The 21,623-nt window shown below is 41.8% G+C and overlaps 1 protein-coding gene across 5 annotated transcripts in view; it reads right to left on the reverse strand.

Annotated features, from left to right (window-relative positions):
- Nucleotides 1–349: 349 nt before the first annotated feature.
- The window catches only part of MYO3A (myosin IIIA), a 199,572-nt gene continuing 178,298 nt past the window's right edge, over nt 350–21,623 (reverse strand). For 4 of the 5 annotated variants that reach the window (XM_083189240.1, XM_083189241.1, XM_083189243.1 and 1 more), the window contains 3 exons: nt 11,316–11,356; nt 5,458–5,589; nt 350–979 (listed from right to left, as the gene is read on the reverse strand). In XM_083189240.1, coding sequence (XP_083045366.1) covers nt 865–979; nt 5,458–5,589; nt 11,316–11,356 — 288 coding nt within the window. In that variant the 3' untranslated portion in view covers nt 350–864. The remainder of the gene's footprint in view (nt 980–5,457; nt 5,590–11,315; nt 11,357–21,623) is intronic. The other variant, XM_083189244.1, reaches the window with a different exon arrangement.

Consider the following 21,623-nt stretch of genomic DNA (forward strand, 5'->3'; position numbering starts at 1 on the left):
CTGAGTACCAGGAATGGGAATTTTGGCTCAGTCCGGGTACAATGGCTCATTGTGTGTTGTCACATAAGGTGCATATTGGCTAATTCCGTGTGGCATAATGTTTAAGGGACAAGTATAAGGGGGTCTACTATTGTGTTGAATAATGTATATAAGAGGTACAGTATATGGCGTGGCACACTCCACGCAAGGACACACCCCCTTTTAAGCACCCACACCCCTTTTTAAATGGACACACCCCCTTTTCTGGAGCGCGCGCACCTTCGGCGCGCACATAGCACAGACTATCACTTTTTCCATACCCCCACTTTAAAATTTCCACTTCGACCACTGTATATATATATATATATATATATATACACATACACACACACACACATACATACTGTACCAACAGCACTCAACGGACTTTACAGCAATAAAACACCAGAAGTTGTGACCACAAATGTATATATACCACGTGCATATGTTTATTCATGTATTGCAATTGGGTGTTGCCTTATTTAAAATGCTGCTGAACCTCGCTGCAATCTACCATCTGCACACTGCCATGCAGGGAAACTACCGGAAAACGGCAGCTGCAACGGAGAAGACAAGTGGTGAAGCAGATAGCATGCAAAATATAGATAGTATGGCATGAATGGGCAGCTCATATAAAATATCAAACTTACAAAAACATAATGTTCAAAAATCACGGACGTCTACGTAAATAATGCAATGTATAAACATCTTTTTTGCACAGTTATAGTTAAAATAAGTTAAAACTAATCTAATTAGCATCACCTACACAATCAATCCAAATAATGAAAGTAATAATGAAATACAAAACATAATAATAATAATAATAATAATAATAAATAGATAAAGTTATAAATGATGCATAAGGCGATCACGCTGAGATGTTTTACGCAGCAGTTTCCTGTAGTCATATGGGCTCTCTTCCATTTGATTGGTTAGCTGCGGCTCATCTGAAGTGGGAGATCTGGAAGAAGAGACACACTATCATTAGTCAGCCACAAGCAACTCTCACCGCTTGCTGCATGTGGATTTGGCAGATAAAAACATCACAAGAATATTCTTTGCAGATCCTGTACATTATTCCACAATGTGCAATATCTATATATCACCATGATAAATAACAGACCAATTATAATGTTCTTATGCAGGGCTCGCTAAAAGGCATGTGCACAGCAATTGTAATTTGTATTTGTGATACACCGATTACAGTTATAGAAGCGTATCTTCCTTTGAAAGCACACCTAGGTTTGAAGTCGACTACACGTAACTGAATTTTAAATGGTGTCTCATAAAAAAAATCAACTTGTAACATTTTCCAAAGTGCAATTTGTGAAAATTTAACGACACAAAAGTTGGACTCAATTTCGCAATTTTGTTCTGAGGTATTTGCCTTTTAGAGCTACTGACAAATATTAAATGTGTTCCTGGTGAATTACAATAATCTTGCAGTAATACAAGCCGGTAAAAAAGTACTGATTTTTTTGTTGCTCAATTAGTAATATACGAGAATAATCAGATATATAGTCCACAAGATTTAATTTAGCATGTTATAAAACTGTTATACTGTATAATCTATGCAATTATTAGATTTTTCATTTGTGGGTTTTATTTATTTTTTTATTAATTTTTCAGATAAATACTGTACAGTTCTATAAAAATGCCTAATACTGTACAGTGTCAGTACTATAAGTATGACAACAAAATTGTACAGTACTATAAGTACTCCCAACAATACTGTACAGCACTGTATGTATGCTCAATAATACTGTACAGTACTATATATATGACCATTGTCCAATAACACTGTACAGTGCTATAAGTATTCCCAATAACATTGTAAAGTGCTATAAATATGCCCTATTATACTGTAATGTACAGCACTATAAGTATGCCCAATAATACTGTACAGTACTATAAGTATGCCCATTGTCCAATACCACTGTACAGTGCTATAAGTATGACCAATAATACTGTACACTGCTATAAGTATACCCAATAATACTGTGCAGCACTGTTAGTATGCCTAATAACAATGTACAACACTATACATATGCCCAATAACATTGTACAGCGCTATAAGTATACCCAATAACACTGTATAGGACTATAAGTATGCCCAATAACACTGCACAATACTATAAATATGCCCAATAACACTGTACAGCATTATAAGTATGCCCAATAACACTGTACAATACTATAAATATGTCCAATAACACTGTACAGAACTATAACTATGCCCAGAACATTTTCACTTACAGTTGACTTACTGTAGTGTGTATGGTTACATTGAATGTATACTACACCAGCTTAAACATATGTAAAGTATCAATTACAGTAAATCATTATTTTAGAGAATCAAATTTCAAAATCACTCAGTACATCATTTTTTTGTCAGCTTCAATCTCCTCATTAGCCCCAATAAAATACTGGAGGAACAAATGTAAAAGTAGTGTGAGATGATAATAAACTTAATTATGTTACACTTATCACTTTGCTTTTTGACTGAAGTGATGAGTAAAATATAATGTCATAAAGGGCCTTATTTTGGTTCATTCTTTCTGACAAAATCCTTTTTAGATGGGCAAAACCACGTGCACCGCAGGTGGGGCAGATGTTACTTGTGCAGAGAGAATTAGATTTGGGTGGGGTTTTACTTCAAAGTGAGATCTATATTGCAGTGTAAAAATAAAGCAGCCAGTATTTTCCCTGCACAGAAACAAAATAACTCACCCAAATCTAATTCTCTCTGCACAAGTAACACCTACACCACCTGCAGTGCACATGGTTTTGTCCATCTAAGAAGGATTTTGTCAGAAAGAATGAACCAAAATAAGGCCCAAAGTAACTTTAACTCGTCATTTTTCCCAAACTATTTTTTTAAAAGTCATTCGAGGGCCAATATTGTGCACTGTAGAATATAATATAATAATAAAGTGCTGATTAGGCAATTTACCAACTTCATAAAATTGACAATTGAATGAAAGATATAATTGTCCTTTTAGTTTCCTTAGTTAAATCATAGTATAAGTCTACATTCAGACAACCATGTCTCCATCAGGGGCACATATACAATGGAACTTATGGTCATCAATGCAAACATAGCCCTGGAAAGCTATAGCAAGCATTGGCTGCATGTTTTGGTGGTTGATGTTTGGTACAGAACTTTGGGGATGATTCAGGTTGGTTTGCATAAGAAAACGCTTTATTTAATGTACAAAACCAAGTGCACTGCAGGTGGGGCAGATGTAACATGTGCAGAGAGAGTTACATTTGGATGGGGTGTGTTCGAGCTGAAATCTAAATTGCAGTGTAACAATAATACAGCCAGTATTTACCCTGCTCAGAAACAAAATAACTCACACATATCTAACTCTCTCTACACATGTTACATCTGCCCCACCTGCAGTGCAGCATGGTTTCGCCCATGAAAGAAGGAGTTTGCTTTTGCAAACCAAGCTGAATCCATTGCCTATGCACAGTAAGTGCTGCATTCTACTGGAATATAGCGGAAAGGTAACATGTCACATATTACCAGCGCAGGGGCGTAACTATAGCACCGCAGCCCCCGCGGTCGCGCGGGGGGGGGGGGGGGGCGCTGTGCATGTGGGGGCACCGGGGGGCTGCGGTGCTATAGTAATGCCCCCGCCCCCCATCCCCTGCAGGCTTACCTGTCTGCGCGTCCCAGCTCCCCTCCTGGCTTCAAGTAATTTTATGGAGATGGACCACGATAAAATGGCCGCCTCATAAAGCAGACTGTTCTCTGAAACTGTCTGTGGTATGGGGGCGGCCATTTTATCATGGTCCGTCTGCATAGAATCATTATTAATTGAAGCCAGGAGGGGAGCCGGGACGCGCAGACAGGTAAGCCTGCGGCGATGGGGGGTGGGGGGGCGGGGGCACCGGTGGCTGGGGGGGGGAGGCCGACGGGGAGCCCCAAACCTAGCTACGCCACTGTACCAGCGATACTGTATGTATGCAGCCTAATATAACCAGAAAAGCAAGTTTACTGAAAGAAATTGGAAAAAAAATTAGATAATTATTTAAATTGGTGGGTGGTGAGTACAAGTGACAATCATGGACCCATTTGTCATTTTCACACAAGATTACTCATAATCAGATATCACAGGCAAATATTTATATAGTCACATTGCACTTTATTATTAATCTTCAATTATTATCCAGGTATATAATATTTTAAATAAACGTATCTGTATGTATGGTCATTGTTAGCTAAAGACAGGAAGTTGTGCAATCCAGATAGTCAGCCATTTTCCTTCATTATCATTCCACCAGCACCAGGTCGATAATTAGGCCCGCCTAGTGAATGGCGAAAGGAGCTTTAAGGCAGATTAAATGCCCAAGGGGCCTCAGTTGAGTTACCCCTCCCCAAATCTATGTTAGAGAGAAATCCCACTGGGCCTTCGGCAGGAACATTGGTTACTTAATTGATGATCCGGCTGTTGTCATGGCTACCGGATCTCTTTGGCTAAAGGATGGTAGAAGCTCACTTACAGTTTTTTTTAGGTCTTAAACGTCACTAGCCCCACCCACTTTGTAAAGTTTGGAAAGCTACATTTATCTGACTTTGAGGCCTCTGGGTTATAAATCTGGATCTGCATTATATTCATTAATATCAATATCATTTTTTTTAAAGCTAGAAGCAGGGCACAGGAATCATGCCTCAAGTACAGATCTTAAAACTATCCCAAAGAAGGTAAAACCACTCACACAGAAAAATATATAAATATTTTTTAGTCTTGTGGATAATTAATGAGTTCACAAAAAATATGTAACACATTTTAAGATATTTAGTAGACATTAAGCAGTGATATAACAATACCCCCCCCCCCCCCCACAGACTTGCAGTGGCTTTGAGGTGCTGTGCAGCTTGTGGGCTCTGGGAGTCTGTGGTTTCTATTACCATCACTGGTATGTGCCTGTTGTGAGGGAATTCCCCCCTCCCTCTGTCCTCCGTCCACCATTGCTGGTGTGTGTCACATCTTCCTCCCAAAGAAAATAGCATTCCCAAATTTACCACCACCTTAGAAGAGACAGTTACTGTATTATAGTTAAAGAGGAGGTGGCGGCCATTTTGGGATGGACAAAAGGACTTTTTTAATGGGAGGCAGAAGTAACAGACCCTTGCTGCAGCTAGCGGTCTCAGAAGATACAGAGATGAATAAAGGAGGCTGAGAATGATGATTAAGCTTCAATACATTTTATTTTTAAATAACTGAACTCTAGAACATTTTTCGTGGCCAAGTTACAGTACCATAGTGTCCTTGCACCTCCGTAGCAAACAGCGCAGCATTTCTATTCCTAAATTCTCACTAGAACACTAACACAGCACTCATCTCTACGGTCTGGCTACTATGTATGAAAAACAGCACTCGTTGTATGACTAGATCACTTTGCGCTAACATATAAAGCATTCGTTACCTCTTAGTTGGGGTTAGGATTGAAAATTCCATAGCAGAAAAACCATCATGTGTTTTAGGATTATATATTGACACTGAATGGTTGGAATAGATTTCTTTATAATAATCTTCTGATTCCAATACTTTTCCTGGACTGTGAAAAAACAGAAAGTTGCCTTTGTCTATTTTAGCGAGTTCTAGAATAAAACTAAACACTTGAGAGAAACCAAGCATGTGGGAAAAACGATTTGGAGTGCAGGGGTGTCTATGGTATTTTTGGATAGAATCGCAAAAACAACATTCAAGATCTGAGGTTCTGGATGTTAGGTCAACAGTGTATTAGTTAACAATATATGGTCATCATCCAGAGACAGGGTCAACAGGTAATTAGTAGGCAGCGCGAAAGGTAGACAGGAAATAGGTAGACAGTGGGAAAGGTTTTTTGGTAAAAAAGGTCCACATACAGTAATCAAAAAGTAGACATGACAATGGTTGACACTAGTCTTTTGTTTTTTTTCTATGTATTTCCAAAGCAAATGGGATCAACCTAATAACTACTAATATCTACCAAGACACTGTGAATATGTTTTACCACACCCCGATATCTCTCATGTATTGGTCTGGTGCAGTCCTATAATTAGCCCAATTAGGCTACAAAATCTCAGATGTGCAATTTATTTCTATACTATAATATTAATACTTATTTTTTCCATGGGGGGGGGGTCCATCTTGCACATACAGAGCTGCAGCCCCCTTTTGCTCTAAGAAGTTGCCACATACAAACGCTCTAAACAAACGTAATAAATTATTACAGACTGACACAACAAGATAAATATCACATCAAAGTCCATCTTAATCATTCTTCTTATAGAGGTTGTCCATTAACACCATGCAATAAACAGGAGACATTTCTCCAGTTTTCCCCCCCACCCCCACCCCCGCCAACTGACGTTAGGACCTATTAGCAGTTTGTACATCTTGTGAAGTCAAAGTGTTGGATGAATTAATCTATCCAATCCAATAACCCTGCACAGAACCCCATTGGGTGCTCAATTCAGTATAGTGTTTGTCATATGCATAAGGCATCAAAGTGACAATTGCCACAATTTGATCATAAGTCATGTGCAAACCTCCAAAATTGTATTTTTATACGGAGCTGCACCTATGTGTTTGCCATTCTGTTAATGGTTCTCGTGGTCCCACAATGTTCAATAATATCTTATTCTGCTATATTTTGCATGATTTAATAATAGTACATAGTGGCCCAAAAGTCTCCATAAATACATACATATGGAAAATCAAGCCATGTTAACAAAATGTAACGTTATTCACTAAATACATTATGAATAAAACAGAGACTCTGAACAATGAGTTTGTCATAAGAAGAATGTCCGATGGCCAGACCAGGATCTGTCACCAAACCTGCAATGAGCAGGCAACAGATCAAGATCATCATGCAGTACTCAACACTGTTGCCAAATTTATTAAGAAGTTCAAGAAGACTGGACGTGTTATTAACCAGCCAAGAAATGGTTTTCCATGTACATCAACTGATGCACGTTCAATAGTGTTAATTTTCGCATAGTATGACATTTTCCTATGTATACAGATTTATGATCCACCCAATAGAATAAGTAAATTCAATTTCATAACTAAGTTTCTGGAACTTGAAACTGCTTGATGAATTACATCATAGTGGGTCACACCAATTCATCTACCAATGGCTGGGTGAAGTGATATTTTTCTTGTGCAATATTCAAATTAGTGGTTAAATAAAAGCGGATTGGTTACATATATTATTTCCTGAGGCCAGGAAGCCTATGTACTATTCCTATAATTCGCATAGTGACTGCTCTCTTCTAAGGACTAGAAATCTATATACAATGAAGAATCAACAATAACTCAGAACTGACAAGGGAACATTAGGAAAGGTAAACAGTAAACCAGGCAGAACCAATGCCTAAAGGCCAGGCTATTGTTGAATACCTGTAGATCCCATTTATACTAATTTAATAGGACTGGACTACTGCCCTATCTTGTTATTATGCCATGGTAATAAATGCTCATACAGCAAGTGTTCATTTTTGACATTGATAATTCCTTTATACTAATACAAATTTTGGGCATTTTCTTTTTTAAATATAGATGGGAATTTTTTTTTTCAATTTCTAGATTTTAGCACATGGAACACAAATGTATGTACTGTCCGCTCGCCATGCTTCCGGCAAGGTGTCATTCTGTGCTTGGCACACTGTATCAGTGCCGTGTGGATGGTAAAGTATGAAAACATTTAAAAAAACGAAAAAAAAAACAAAACAGTGATATCAACTCTTTTACTTGTGGGCCATTGTAATGTTGACCAATCAGAATATACTTCTTATTTAGTTAGCACCTTCTAGAAGATAAAAGGTAGAATTTGATTGGTTGCCCATAGCAACATTCCATCTTCAATAGTAGTCCCATTTAGTAAATAAACCCCCATGAGCAATAAGCTGCATACTATCAGTAATTGGTATCTTTTGCCTGTGGCCACTTTCGATTGTTTTGTGGCTGATAATGCTGTTGCCTTACTATAGCCACATGCATCTACCCTACCAGCAGCATCAGCTATTCCTCTACCATGTATATCATGTTACCCTCACATCTTAGATTGTAAGATCATTTGGGAAGGACCGTTCTTACATTCTGCTTTGAACCATTATATGTAACTTCTAGGTGTCATTAACCATGTCAGAGCTTTGTAGATTACAGCTAATATTAAATACTATCTGCTAGCAGGAATCAGAGGTGACTGAACGTTTTGATTGGGGTTAACCACCAGCATATCTCCACGGGTGCCGGACACGTTCCCGACAGTCGGGATCCTGACAGTCATTTACCCGATGTCGGGATCCCGACTGTCAAAACGCTGACAGCCGGGTGCCCGACAGCCACCCGCTATTTTCCCCCGTGGGGGTCCACGACCCCCATAGAGGGAGAATAGAAAAGGTGGCTCGTGTAGCAAGCCACCGTGCCCGCATGGGGCTTTGTTGTGCTCGCCATGCTGTCTGAGTACGGGCAGTCGGGATCCGGACGTCGGGCTAATGACTCTCGGGATGCCGACTTTTGGAGCCCCATACCACAACCATCTTCACTACTAGCAGAATTTTCAGGAGCTCATCTATTATCATGGTATACTACCCTTTGAGGTGAAGGTGCAATTGGATCAGTTTTTTATAAAAAGAACTGTCTAAGTGGGTGGAGCTTACCCCTTTTACTACAAAAATCACGGCTACTTATATATCCTCATTGTATGAAGATCCATCTCCATCGTATTATAACGGGATTTACTAGATAAATCTACAATCCTTTGAACAAGATAAAGGATTGACAGATTTTATAAATATTGTCTGAAGACACTTCCCTCACACAAATCTTGTTGTGAAGTTAAAAACTTCTTTGCCATACCCCTGATGAAGTCCTATGTGTCGAAACGCGTTGGGTTGGTTTTATGAATAAAGGATCAATCATTTGATTGGAGTTTCCATCTTATTTGAAAAGTGGACAAAATAACTTTGGAATGGACTAACTGTGTAAATTAGCTAGGTGGTACTTGTTGTAGCGCAAACCCCCATTTGTATCTTTGCACACCCCAGGCTCTCACTAACAGGAGAACCTTATCGGAGGAGCAGTTGCCTTTCTGGAACTTAGTGCACTACAGAGGTTAATCCATTTATATATGGAAGGGGGCTGCAGGCTTAAAAGCATTGATCAATTCATGAACCAAATCTCCACTATTTATTAACCCCTTACCGACGCAGCATGTTTTTGCCTTCCTGACAGAGGCCTTTTTTTCAAATCTGACAGGTATCACTTAAGTGGGGATAACTTTTTTTTGCTTTTACTTATCCCAGTGATTTTGAGATTGTTTTCTCGTGACACATACTGTAGTACTTTAAGTTAGTGCTAAATTTTGGTCGATACAGTTTTTTTTTTTTTGTGAAAAATACCAAAATGTCGTAAAAAAATGGAACATTTTGCAATTTGCAAAATGTTACATTTTCTGCTTGTGAGACAAATAATCATACCACTCAAAATAGTTAATAACTAACATAGACCATATCTAAACTTTATTAATACATCATTATTTCAACCGCCTTTAATTTTTTTGGACACTAGGGGGCAGCAGAGTCAAAATTTTGACTCATAGCACAGTAAACGCTGCTTTTGGCTGTTCACGTTTGAACAGCCAATCGCAGCGATGGCCCACGGCAGGGGGCATCGCTGCCCCCCCTGGGCAATGAGGGAAGAGGTCTGCTGTCAGGGACAGCAGACATCGTCCCTCTGTCACCGCGTCTCTAGACGCGGTGACACTTTGAAGTCATGACGTACATTTACGTCATGTGTCGGGAAGTACATCCCGACCATGACGTAAATGTACGTCAAATGTCGGGAAGTTAATTTAGTGTGTGCAGAGCCCCTACAATGTCTGTTTAAACAATGTGGTCACAAGGCATGGGGCCAGTGGCGTAACAAAATGTCCGCCCCCATACAGCAGACAGTTTCAGAGAACTGTCTGCTATATGGGGCGAACATTTTATAGTGGTCCGTCTCACTAGCAGAAGAATGAAGCCAGCAAGGGAGCCGGGATGGGACCAGCAAGACAGGTAAGGCTGCGGGCGGCGGATTGGCGGGCGGCAGATGGGCGGACGGGAGGGGGCTAACTATAGCACCACAGCCCCCCGGCGCCCACACTTGCACAGCGCCCCCCCCCCCCCCCCGCGGCCGCAGGGGGCTGCGGTGCTATAGTTACGCCTCTGCATAGGGCAACCCAAAACTAGGAAAGGTGAGTGCCAATGTTTAGTGTATATATATATACACATATATCCCCTTAAACTGATTTAGACTATTTTAGTTTCTAGGTCTAGGTCTAGTCACTACTAGTCAAGTGTTTTTCAACCTTGTCTTAATCCTGGGACAATACACTCATGGTTGAGATGCAATTATTATAATGTTACAGTCTGAACTTTGCACCTATGAAACGGCTTGCTCAGGTGTTCTGTGGACTATATGGCCAGGACTCTTGTCAGTGTTAGAGCAGCCTCATTCTTGGATGAAACACTGACTGCAGAAGTGCCAGGAAGAATTAAAAACAACTCAGCCTCTTGTCGCAGAGGGCGGGGCTCCCGAGTTTGCTGATGTGCATGCTGTATTGGAAATTCTGCTGATAAGTATACTTTTTAATAAATTTATATTTTAATGATTTGTTGAAGTACTTTTCTGGGAATCAATTCATCTGGGTCTCCGCAAATTTAAACCCACCAGGAACAAGGTTTCATCACATAATAACCTTACATCCAGTAACTTGATGCCATTGGATAGGAATGCACATTGATTATGGATAATGTGGAAGGTTATAATGCACCAGCCAATCAGTTGTGTTTGAAAAATTACAGTTAGGATCTGAAGGTGTAAAGTGATAATGCACCAGCTAATCAGATCCTAACTTTAATTTTTTAAACACAGCTGATTGGCTGGTGCATTACCACCTTCCACTTTATCACCATTTCATCACTTCCCCTTGCTTAATACATCTGCCCCAGTATCTCAAATAAAAGGGACAACAAGTAAATTAACTGACACTTACATTTAACTATGAAAATCTGTATTTTTTTAAACCGCCAATTAAACACTTTTAAATGTGTGAACTCATTGACAATACCCAACCATGCAAAAAATCTTTCCGATAAAGCTCTATATTTATCAGCAACCTGGGGTGATGTATACATTAATTTAAAGCTAGAACGTAAAAAGCAATTAGGTCATTAGTAACAGGTAATTAACAAATGCAAAAAGAAGATTCCATTCGGGACATTAGTAAGATACAGTATGTACCCTCACCTTTCTTTTCTTGGTTTGCGTTTTTCATCTTTGTATGGCAACTGTAAAAAAATTGAAAAGTAAATTTTAATGTCATCGTAAATGCTACTTTCACATTTCAAGTACTCAAAGAGATGAGACATTTGGACTTATTTAATAAAATTATGCTACATGCACATCTATCAGTTACCATAGCAACCTACACCATGTTTACACTTGGTAAGATTTGAGTATTGATTGGATGATATAGGTTTCGGCACATACAGATGTGTCCTCATACATCATGGCTCACAACGCGCAGTACAGTGTAATGATAGACAGCTCCTTAAAAATGTATTATTTAATTATCCAGCATTAGTAAAAGTTTTGCATGGCTTCCATGTTTATACAGTAGCAATCTGTACCAATGACATGTATAACTGCACAAATCTTCTAATGCGAATTCTATCCGAGTACTCTTTTCCTAAAATAAGGACTTTTACCTGAAGTGTGAAATCTACTCATGCGCAAAAAAAACATTCTACTGTATGTAACTTGCAGTATGTAAGGACATAAAGGGAAGAAAGTCGATTGCCCAGCTTTTTTTTTGTCTTTCATACCTTATAAACGAGCGGTGAATTACTGTATACAGTATTACAGAAAACATCAATGACATTTACAGGCATGCGCTGTACTGTTTAAGAAAAGTGGCATCTGGTGGTCAATGAGTTGTATTGCAGGTTACAATTACAACATTACGTTACATTTATAACACAATTTATAATGGGACCACAGTGCAAGGGGCAGGCGCGATTTAGGCATGATTTGCATAGTGCACGTTATGTGGTACGCAGCCACGATGTATGAGGACATATCTGTATGTACTTTTAGATTTATATTCAGCTTTAAAGCAATAACTTCAGTTAATGTTTAGTCATTACATTTTTAAAATGTTGTTATAGCAAAACATTTCAATATTACAAATGTGATGAGGTTTTGATAGTTTTTGAGGATTGACACAAACACATCTGCATAAAATTTGCTCTGGGGGCTTATTACTTTTTGAACAAGAGGATACTGACAGTTTTTGCTCTATTTGACTCTTTGAAATTATGATAATTATCAATCCTTCTACATGTTACATCAATAGCCAATAGGAACACAGCAAGCATTGGTCTGCATTGACTCTGTTACATATTCCGCAGGTTACCCATTTTTAGGTTGCCCAAACTTGTAGCTCTTAACCCCAGTGGTAATCCTGAGAATTTCCAGGCTATGCCTCAGTGCCCAGACTGGCAAGCCCGGAAAATTCTCAGGATTGCCATTGTTTAGCGCCGGGCAGCGCTGATGAGTTGATCGCTGAACTCAGCTAGCTTCATCGCTGCCCAGCTCCCTGTCCTCCACCTCCTCCTGACCTCACACCCCCCCCCCCCCGGCTGTTGTATTACAGCCTGGTGGTGCCAGCTACTGACACACCGGGTTGCCGGGAGCAGAGGAGTGTTGCCGGGGGCATGGCCGTGCAACGGCTGACATAGTGCTCAGATAGTGGCAGCAGAAAGCAGCAACCATATACTACCATGGTAATTTGAATAGGCAGTGTTGGTATCAATCAGCAAGAATTCTATGCAAGTCAGCCTAGGCAATTCCAGAATTAATTTTAAAATAAAGGGTGTTTACTTGCACACAGTACTGCCTGTCAATGAAGGGAGCACGACTAAAACAATTGCACAAGTACTGAATACCTGCAATTCTTTCCTGCCACAAATACCCAACGTCAAAACCACAAAGTTCAACAAAAGGGGAGGGAGGGTGTAAAGCCCGGAAGCAGAAATGCTTTACTAACAGCACTACACCCTCTACGTTATCATAGGCTACCCATGCCAGCCCCCATTCTAGAGCTTTAACCCACTTCTTTTCTTATATATTCATTTGGTTTCTCATTCCACCATACAGATGAAGCCAGGTTTATTCATCCCGCCAGAGTGCCAGAGCTTTCTGTCTTGGCGCATCATTCCAATGGGACATGCGTGCCTGTGGGACGCTTGTGCGCCCCATTTGCAGCAATAGGACTCACATGCACGTGAGAAGCTTGAGCGTCCCCGTCTTGGTGAACAGTATTGCCAAGACGGAAAGCTCTGGCCCACCAGTGAGTTAGACTACCATCTGTACAGTATGTCTATATCTCACTCAACCCAGGACACAGGTCTTAATTCCTTCCTGACTACTTACACTGTATATGACATATGCTTTCCCACCATAAGTGTAGTATACAGTATGCTCTATGTTATACTGAAAAGAAAAGCCATACTCATCTCAGAAGTACATTTTCAAATGTAGGAACAGAGCCAGGAAATTGCTCTCCCAGTTAACTATACTAACAAGCAAGATACCAGAACGTTTTGACTCTGAGTGGCTTGGTTTTATGCACTCTAATCAATGACTGACAAAGAGTATTACTGTAAATGCACAGTCTGATTAGTGTGTTTTATCTGCTTAGAACTAAAATCATAAAGAGCACGAGCTGGTCTGGAACTTGTGCCCATAGACCTGCACAGCACATTTTATTAGGGGTGCACCATCAGGGGTGTGCATGGCAACACTGGTTGGGCATGTGTAACACCACCCATTAGTTGTCTTTGTTGCACTACAAGGAAACTCTTTAATATAGTCGTTTAACTCTAATATACAGTTGTTCAAATGTAATATACACACTCCATACCTCCCAACATGACCCATTTCAGGAGTAAATAAAATCCTATCTACCTGGACTATCCTAATAGTTTTCTATTGCAATCACCTGTGATTAAGGGGCAGATTTATTAAGCTTGGTGAAGTGGTAATGTGGCTGGTTCTTTATCACCGGCCAATAAGCTCATAACTGTGAAGTTACAGGCTGGGTTTGAAAAATGACAGGTAGGAGCTGATTGGCTGGTGATAAAGACCAGACACTTTATCACTTCACCGAACTTAATAAATCTACCCCTAAATTCCTTCTGGATAAATTAAATAGTTCAATCATATATTATAAGGGCAGTCCAGGTAGAGAGCATTTGTCACATTTGATTATAAATGAGCAATGGGCCTGATTCTGGTCGACTCTGTAAACTGAGTCCCAGAGTGCCTGACTCCGCCGAAAAAAATGGTCCCTGCTGCCATATCACCTCACAACCATGAAAACACATCCCCCCCTCGCATGTCCCACATCAGGAGAAATCATTCGATGTCTGTCAGTGGAGACTGACTTATATTTGCAGGCTCCTGCCCAAAAACAGGGTTGGCAGCTGATGTCATGTGATTACAGAAACCGCGCCCCCCCCGTACCCACGTCACACTAGCAGGTACATGGGAACACCCAGCATTAACATGGGAATGCCCATGAAATGTTGGGCGTTCCCATGTCAGAGTGCCGCCACCACCTCCGTCCCCCCAGCGAGCACCATGGCAACAGTGCAGGTTGGTGAGGGCACTCGCACAGAGCCCTGCACATTTGCATAACCAATTATGCACATGCCATGCACAGGGCACAAACATCTGTCCCCCATGCCAACACGCAGGGAACGGTGTACTTAGAATGAGGGCCAATGTATTTCAAGAAAAAGGGCTTTTACAGCACGAAACGCGTTGAAGGCCTGTCCGTGGATCCCCCCTGGTGTGTCAAGCCCACCTCATCAAGAGAACTCCATTCCATAGGAGCACAAGCGGCACCCGCCACACCGAGTGACGTCATCCAGCAGACGGAGCGGAGACCAGTGGCTTTATTACACAGCCGCAGCATGCATGTCCTGCATCCCGATTGTTAGAGGTAGGGCTAGCACAGTACCCTTTTCCACGGACAATATACACACAAGCTCTAAGGAGCTGTAAACATCTTTTTAACAAACGTTTTATTTTCAGGTGTTTTTTCCCTCTTTTATCTATCTCTATTCTCCTCTCTTCCTTATTAGCGCTCATCATCTTTTTATAAATTGCCCGGTACTCTTTACTTAGTTGGGCGCCCATCGCGGTGATCGCGGGCAGTACATTAACGGCCGCGACGCGATGCCCACGATCACCGCGATTTCCCATAGGGTTCAATGTTAAATTTAGTGCTGCCCGCGATTTTACATTCAATGCTTCAATGGCCGCGATTTGGCCATAGGAATCAATGTTAAATGGGCTACAGAGCCCAAATAGGCACAATTAACACTTAAATGTCCCCCCAAATTTGTAACGCCACCCCACGATCCACGCCAACCCGAAGCGTGGCGAGCGCAGCGAGCCCGCGAGGGGCGGCGTGACGCGTCCTCCGACCTTTTCATACCCCCACTATCCACGTCGGCGTGGAGTTGAGAATAGAATAGTGTGGCGAGCGCAGCGAGCCACCGAGCCCGAAGCGTGGCGAGCGCAGCGCGCCCCGCGAGGGGACGTGGATACCTGTGAAGCCCGCGTAGGGCCACGTTTACCTGTGAAGGTATCCGCGTCCCCTCGCGGGGCTCGCTGCGCTCGCCACGCTTCGGGCTCACTATTCTATTCTCAACTCCACGCCGACGTGGATAGTGGGGGTATGAAAAGGTCGGAGGACGCGTACCGCCGCCCCTCGCGGGCTCGCTGCGCTCGCCACGCTTCGGGTTGGCGTGGATCGTGGGGTGGCGTTACAAATTAGGGGGGACATTTAAGTGTTAATTGTGCCTATTTGGGCTCTGTAGCCCATTTAACATTGATTCCTATGGCCAAATCGCCATTGAAGCATTGAATGTAAAATCGCGGGCAGCACTAAATTTAACATTGAACCCTATGGGAAATCGCGGTGATCGCGGGCATCGCGTCGCGGCCGTTAATGTACTGGCCGCGATGCCCGCGATCACCGCGATTTCTTTACCCACGACGCCCGCGATGGGTAAAGAGTACCAATTGCCCTTATTTTATCGAGTAGCTTTTTTCAAGTTTTAGCGCAGTGTCACCCCATTTTTATTCCACCCGTACAGGTGGTGTAGTCATCTCCCATCCAGAAGTATGTGCTAATGATAGTCAATGTCGGGAGAGCACAACCACTATCTACATATACACAAATGACCGTTCTTTACCACTGCCGAAAGGAAAAGACATAGGGATGGGAGGGAGGGGAAACTTCACAAAGAGGCAGATCACACTACTTCTTGGTCTCTCCTAGCCTGCCTACTCCTCCCCCTATACCCTCATTGGCTCACCCTTTCTCATCATATCACATAGCCCCTAACAACCTGCTAACTAAAGTGACGGCATCCCAGAACCCTTTGGTGGTTTATGCCACCTCTGTGCTTATTCAGCCATCGTTTTTTCTTTAGTAAGTAAGTTTAATTTATAAAGCGCACTTTCTCCAACAGGACTTTATTGCAAAACTAAATATAACGAGCCACAATATTGTATTAATAATAGCCGTACCTTTTTTATTAATATTTACGACATGTATGTTATAATGTTGGCTGTTTATTCCCCTAAATGTTTCTGCTGTTTGATGATAAAATATGACATAGTTACATAGTTACATAGTAGGTAAGGCTGAAAAAAGACTTGCGTCCATCTAGTTCAACCTGGTATAGATATCCATTGCTGATTTGGTAGATTCTGGTATTTTACAGACAAATTAGGTACTTGTGGAGTATCACGGCTCCCATCGTATGGCATCGTATGCCATATGTAGTGGCATACGATGGCATACGATGGTATACGATGCGATGCGATTTTTACTGATTTTTGAGCATTTTTGGTCAAAAATCGTATGTGATCGCATCGGATGCCATACGATGCCATACGATGGCATACGATGCGATGCGATGGCATACGTTTTTAATCTTAAATGCATCCAAATGCATTAAAATTAGTATGAAACATGTTAATTGGCCCCCAAATGTCATTTTTCACTGTGTACCACCCCCAATATCAACGCCAACCCGAAGCGTGGCGAGCGCAGCGAGCCCGCGAGGGGCGGCGGTACGCGTCCTATGACCTTTTCATACCCCCACTATCCACGTCGGCGTGGAGTTGAGAATAGAAAGTGTGGCGAGCGCAGCGAGCCACCGAGCCCGAAGCGTGGCGAGCGCAGCGAGCCCCGCGAGGGGACGCGGATACCTGTCAAGCCCGCGAGGGGACGCGTATAGCTGTGAAGGTATCCGCGTCCTCTCGCGGGGCGCGCTGCGCTCGCCACACTTCGGGCTCGGTGGCTCGCTGCGCTCGCCACACTTTCTATTCTCAACTCCACGCCGACGTGGATAGTGGGGGTATGAAAAGGTCGTAGGACATGTACCGCCGCCCCTCGCGGGCTCGCTGCGCTCGCCACGCTTCGGGTTGACGTTGATAGTGGGGGTGGTACACTATGAAAAATGGCATTTGGGGGCATTTCACAAGTTTACTACACATTTCAATGCATTTTGATGCATTTCAGTGCAAAATCGAGTGCGATCGCATCGCATCCCATGCGATTTGATCGTATGCGATGCGATGCGATTTTTTAGCATACGATCAGCATACGATCAAGGTCGTGGGAGCCGTGATACTCCACAAGTACCACAAATTATATTTCTTATTAGTACCCATGGATGTTTTTCTCCAGTAAATGTTTGTCCAACTTTGCCTTGAACGCATTTAATGAGCCAGCCGTTACCACCTCTCTGGGAAGAGAATTCCAGAGTTTGACTGTTCTGACCGTAAAGAAATTCTTTCTACTAGCTGAATGAAATCTTTTTTCTTCTAATTTATACTCATGCCCTCGTGTCCTAGATTCCTTTCTAGTAGAAAAGAGGGTGTGTGGTATACTTGTACATGTTGAGCATGTCCCCCCTTAAACGTCTCTTTTCTAATGTAAATAGTCCCAAATTGCTTAATCTCTCCCCGTAGCTTAAATTCTCCATTCCCCTAATAAGCTATGTTGCTCGGCTTTGGACTTTTTCTAATTCTATGATGTCCTTTTTATAGTGTGGGGCCCAGAACTGTACTCCGTACTCGAGGTGAGGTCTCACCAATGCTTTATATAGTGGCATAATTACCCTTGAGTCCCTAGTTTCCATTCCCCTCTTAATACATGCCAGAATTTTGTTGGCCTTTTTTGTAGCTACATTACAATGGGCACTACATCCCAGTTTGCTGTCTATTTGGACTCCTAGATCCTTTTCAAGTATGGAATTACCCAGTTCCTCTCCTCTAAGGTTGTAACTTGCACACTGGTTGTGTCTCCCAAGGTGCATAACCTTACATTTATCTACATTGAACCTCATCTTCCATTTTTTTGCCCACTCATCTACAATTGCAAGATCATTTTGAAGCATGGTGACATCTTCTGATGATTTGATGACTTTGCTAAGTTTTGTATCGTCCGCAAAGATGGATACATTGCTGAGTAACCCTATCCCAATATCGTTAATAAAAATGTTAAACAAAATGGGCCCCAAAACCGAACCCTGGGGCACTCCACTTAGTACCGGTATCATATCTGATACGGCACCATTCACAACCACTCTTTGTTCTCTATTACATAGCCAATTCCCTACCCATCTGCAGATATTTTCACCCAATCCTAGGTTCTCCATTTTATTAATCAATCTCTTGTGAGGGACAGTATCAAATGCTTTAGCGAAATCTAGGAAAATCACATCTACAACATTTCCATTATCAAGGTTTTTGCTAACCTCTTCATAGAACCCTAGTAGATTAGTTTGGCATGAACGATTTTTCACGAACCCATGTTGGTTAGTACTGAGTAGACGGTGATGATCTAAATATTCCTGGATACCATCCCTTAAAAATCCTTCAAATAGTTTACCCACAATTGATGTTAATCTAACGGGTCTGTAATTAGCGGGATCTTCCTTTTTTCCTTTTTTGAATATTGGCACTACCTCTGCTATTCTCCAATCTTTTGGTACTATACCTGACGATAGTGACTTGCTAAAGATATAATGTAGGGGGGTAGCTAGTTCATCCCTTAATTCCATTAATACCCTTGGATGAATCCCATCTGGCCCTGGTGATTTATTTGTTTTGAGTTTGCTTAACCTCAGTATTATTTCCTTCGGCGTGAAATCCACAATGAGATCTGGCTTATTTGTTCCGTTTGTGGTAAATGTTCGTTCCACAGTCTGCTCTCCCTTAGTAAATACTGATGACAAGAACTCATTTAACAGTTTTGCTTTTCCCTTGTCCTCAGTAACACTTTTTCCAATAGTATCAGTTAGTGGGCCTATGTTTTCCTTAATTAAACGTTTACTATTTATGTATTTAAAAAACTTCTTTGGGTTGGTTTTGCTTTCAGTGGCTATGCACTCTTCAAATAATATTTTAGCTGCTTTGATTACCCCTTTACAAGTTTTGTTTGATTCTTTGGATTTTGCGACGTTATTTTTATAGAATTTAAAGGCTCTGGTTTTATTGTTGACATGACATGAAACATAAGACATAAATAAATCCAATGAAATGTAAAGTTGGATGCATGGGGTATAAGAAATGATTGGGAACTGGATGTAGAAGGGTTTATAATGAGTAGCCCCAATTGTAGCATTTAGTCATAAACTAGGAAAAGCATGGACAATGCATTACCTTGTTTTCACATGAAATGGAAACACTAAAATAGTTTGAGATTATCTATCCACTTATAAGGACATTATATTCAGTGGAATTTGCTATTCCTATTCATCCATAATAATGTGATCCCATACTGTTTCTCTCTGCTTAGCGTTTGGCAAATGAAATTCAATTAACCTTGTATTATTAACACATCAGTAACTCATAATTCCATAATAACCCCATTTATACTGATTATGATGTAATTTCAAGTATTTAACATTTCTAGTACATTTAGACATACATGTTTATTTACATTAAGGGGATTATTCTGATTTAATCGGTTTCCCGCAATTTTTAGTGAATGCGCAGTTATGGGGTCACTTGGGGGGAAATTTACTAACCTAAATATTTTAAAATATCTTTTTTTGGCATATTCGTATTTTTGGCACATTCATATTTGTATTTACAAATACGAATGTTTACGCCATCGGAAAATACGAATAGGAATCACCATTCAAACGAATGGTGAGTCCTAATTTACTAAGCGTATTTCAGCCTTAGTGGCCGGCCAAATACGCCAGGAAAATAGACTTCAATTTTCTGGCGTATTTGGCTTGAGCCTGCACGGATCAGTCAGATCCGTGCAGGCTTCAGTGTAAAAAAAACGGAACCAAAAAAATAGAAAAAAACGGCGTGGAGTCCCCCCCACGGCCAAAACCAGCACCATGCTGAAAGAGACGGGGCTGGTATTAAAAAATCAGGAAACCAACCAGATAGGGCTTCTCCGATTTTTTAAAACCAGCCCCAGGCTCCAGGGCTTGGACTGGTTCCCAAAATACTGGGGACAAAATGACTAGGGGTCCCCTGTATTTTAAGAACCAGCTCCAGGCCCAACCAGCCAGCAGGGTAATGCCACAGGGTAAAGGGCCTGGACCCCGGACTCTATAGCCCTGGAGCCCCGGACCCAGGGACCTACCTACGGGCTCAAGATAGGTAAGTATCATTATGTATGTATTAAAGTTTTATTTCTCATGTGTGTCAGTGTGTGTTTATTTAACTATTTCTTGTACAGTGGAACTACAAGTGCCAGCGGGCTCTTTTTATGCCCTGCATGCTGGGACTTGTGGTTCTCCAAGTCCCAGCATTCGGGGGTGGCTTGCTGGGACTCATAGTTCCACAGTGTAAGACAATAGTTTATTAATCTTTTTTTTACACTCCAATCAGCTCGATGCCCCCCGCCCAGGGGCATCGAGGACAGCACCAGGCTTCAGCCTGGCCAGGTAAGTCCTGGAGTGGGCCTTTATTGGGGGGGTCCCCACTTCCCCTGGGCCCTTGGCCAGGCTGACTGGTCAGTAGGGTTAATGCTTTGGCCGGGGGGACTTGTATAAAAAGTCTCCCCCCAGCTTTGGCATTACCCTGCTGGCTGGTTGGGCCTGGGGCTGGTTCTTAAAGTACGGGGGACCCCTAGTCATTTTGTCCCCCGTATTTTGGGAACCAGCCCTGGCCCTGGAGCTGGTTTTTTAAAATCGGGGAACCCCTATCTGGTTGGTTTCCTGATTTTTTAATACCAGCCCGGGTCTGTCAGCCTGGTGCTGGTTACGGCTGTGGGGGGGAACCCACGTCTTTTTTTTTTTAATCTATTTTTTATCTATTTTTTTTACACACTGCAGCCTGCACGGATCTGACTGACTCACCTTTGAAAAAGCCACAAGCTAGTGGCGAAACGCGTCAGGTGCAGCCTCTCACTCTTGCCAGATTGGACCCTTATCATCATCCAGTCCACTTTCTGCCATATTGGGAACCTCCATCTTGAACCCCCCTCCAGAACCCTCTACA

This window comes from Crinia signifera, chromosome 5 (assembly GCF_055691185.1).
Source record: "Crinia signifera chromosome 5, ASM5569118v1, whole genome shotgun sequence".
Lineage (NCBI taxonomy): Eukaryota > Metazoa > Chordata > Amphibia > Anura > Myobatrachidae > Crinia > Crinia signifera.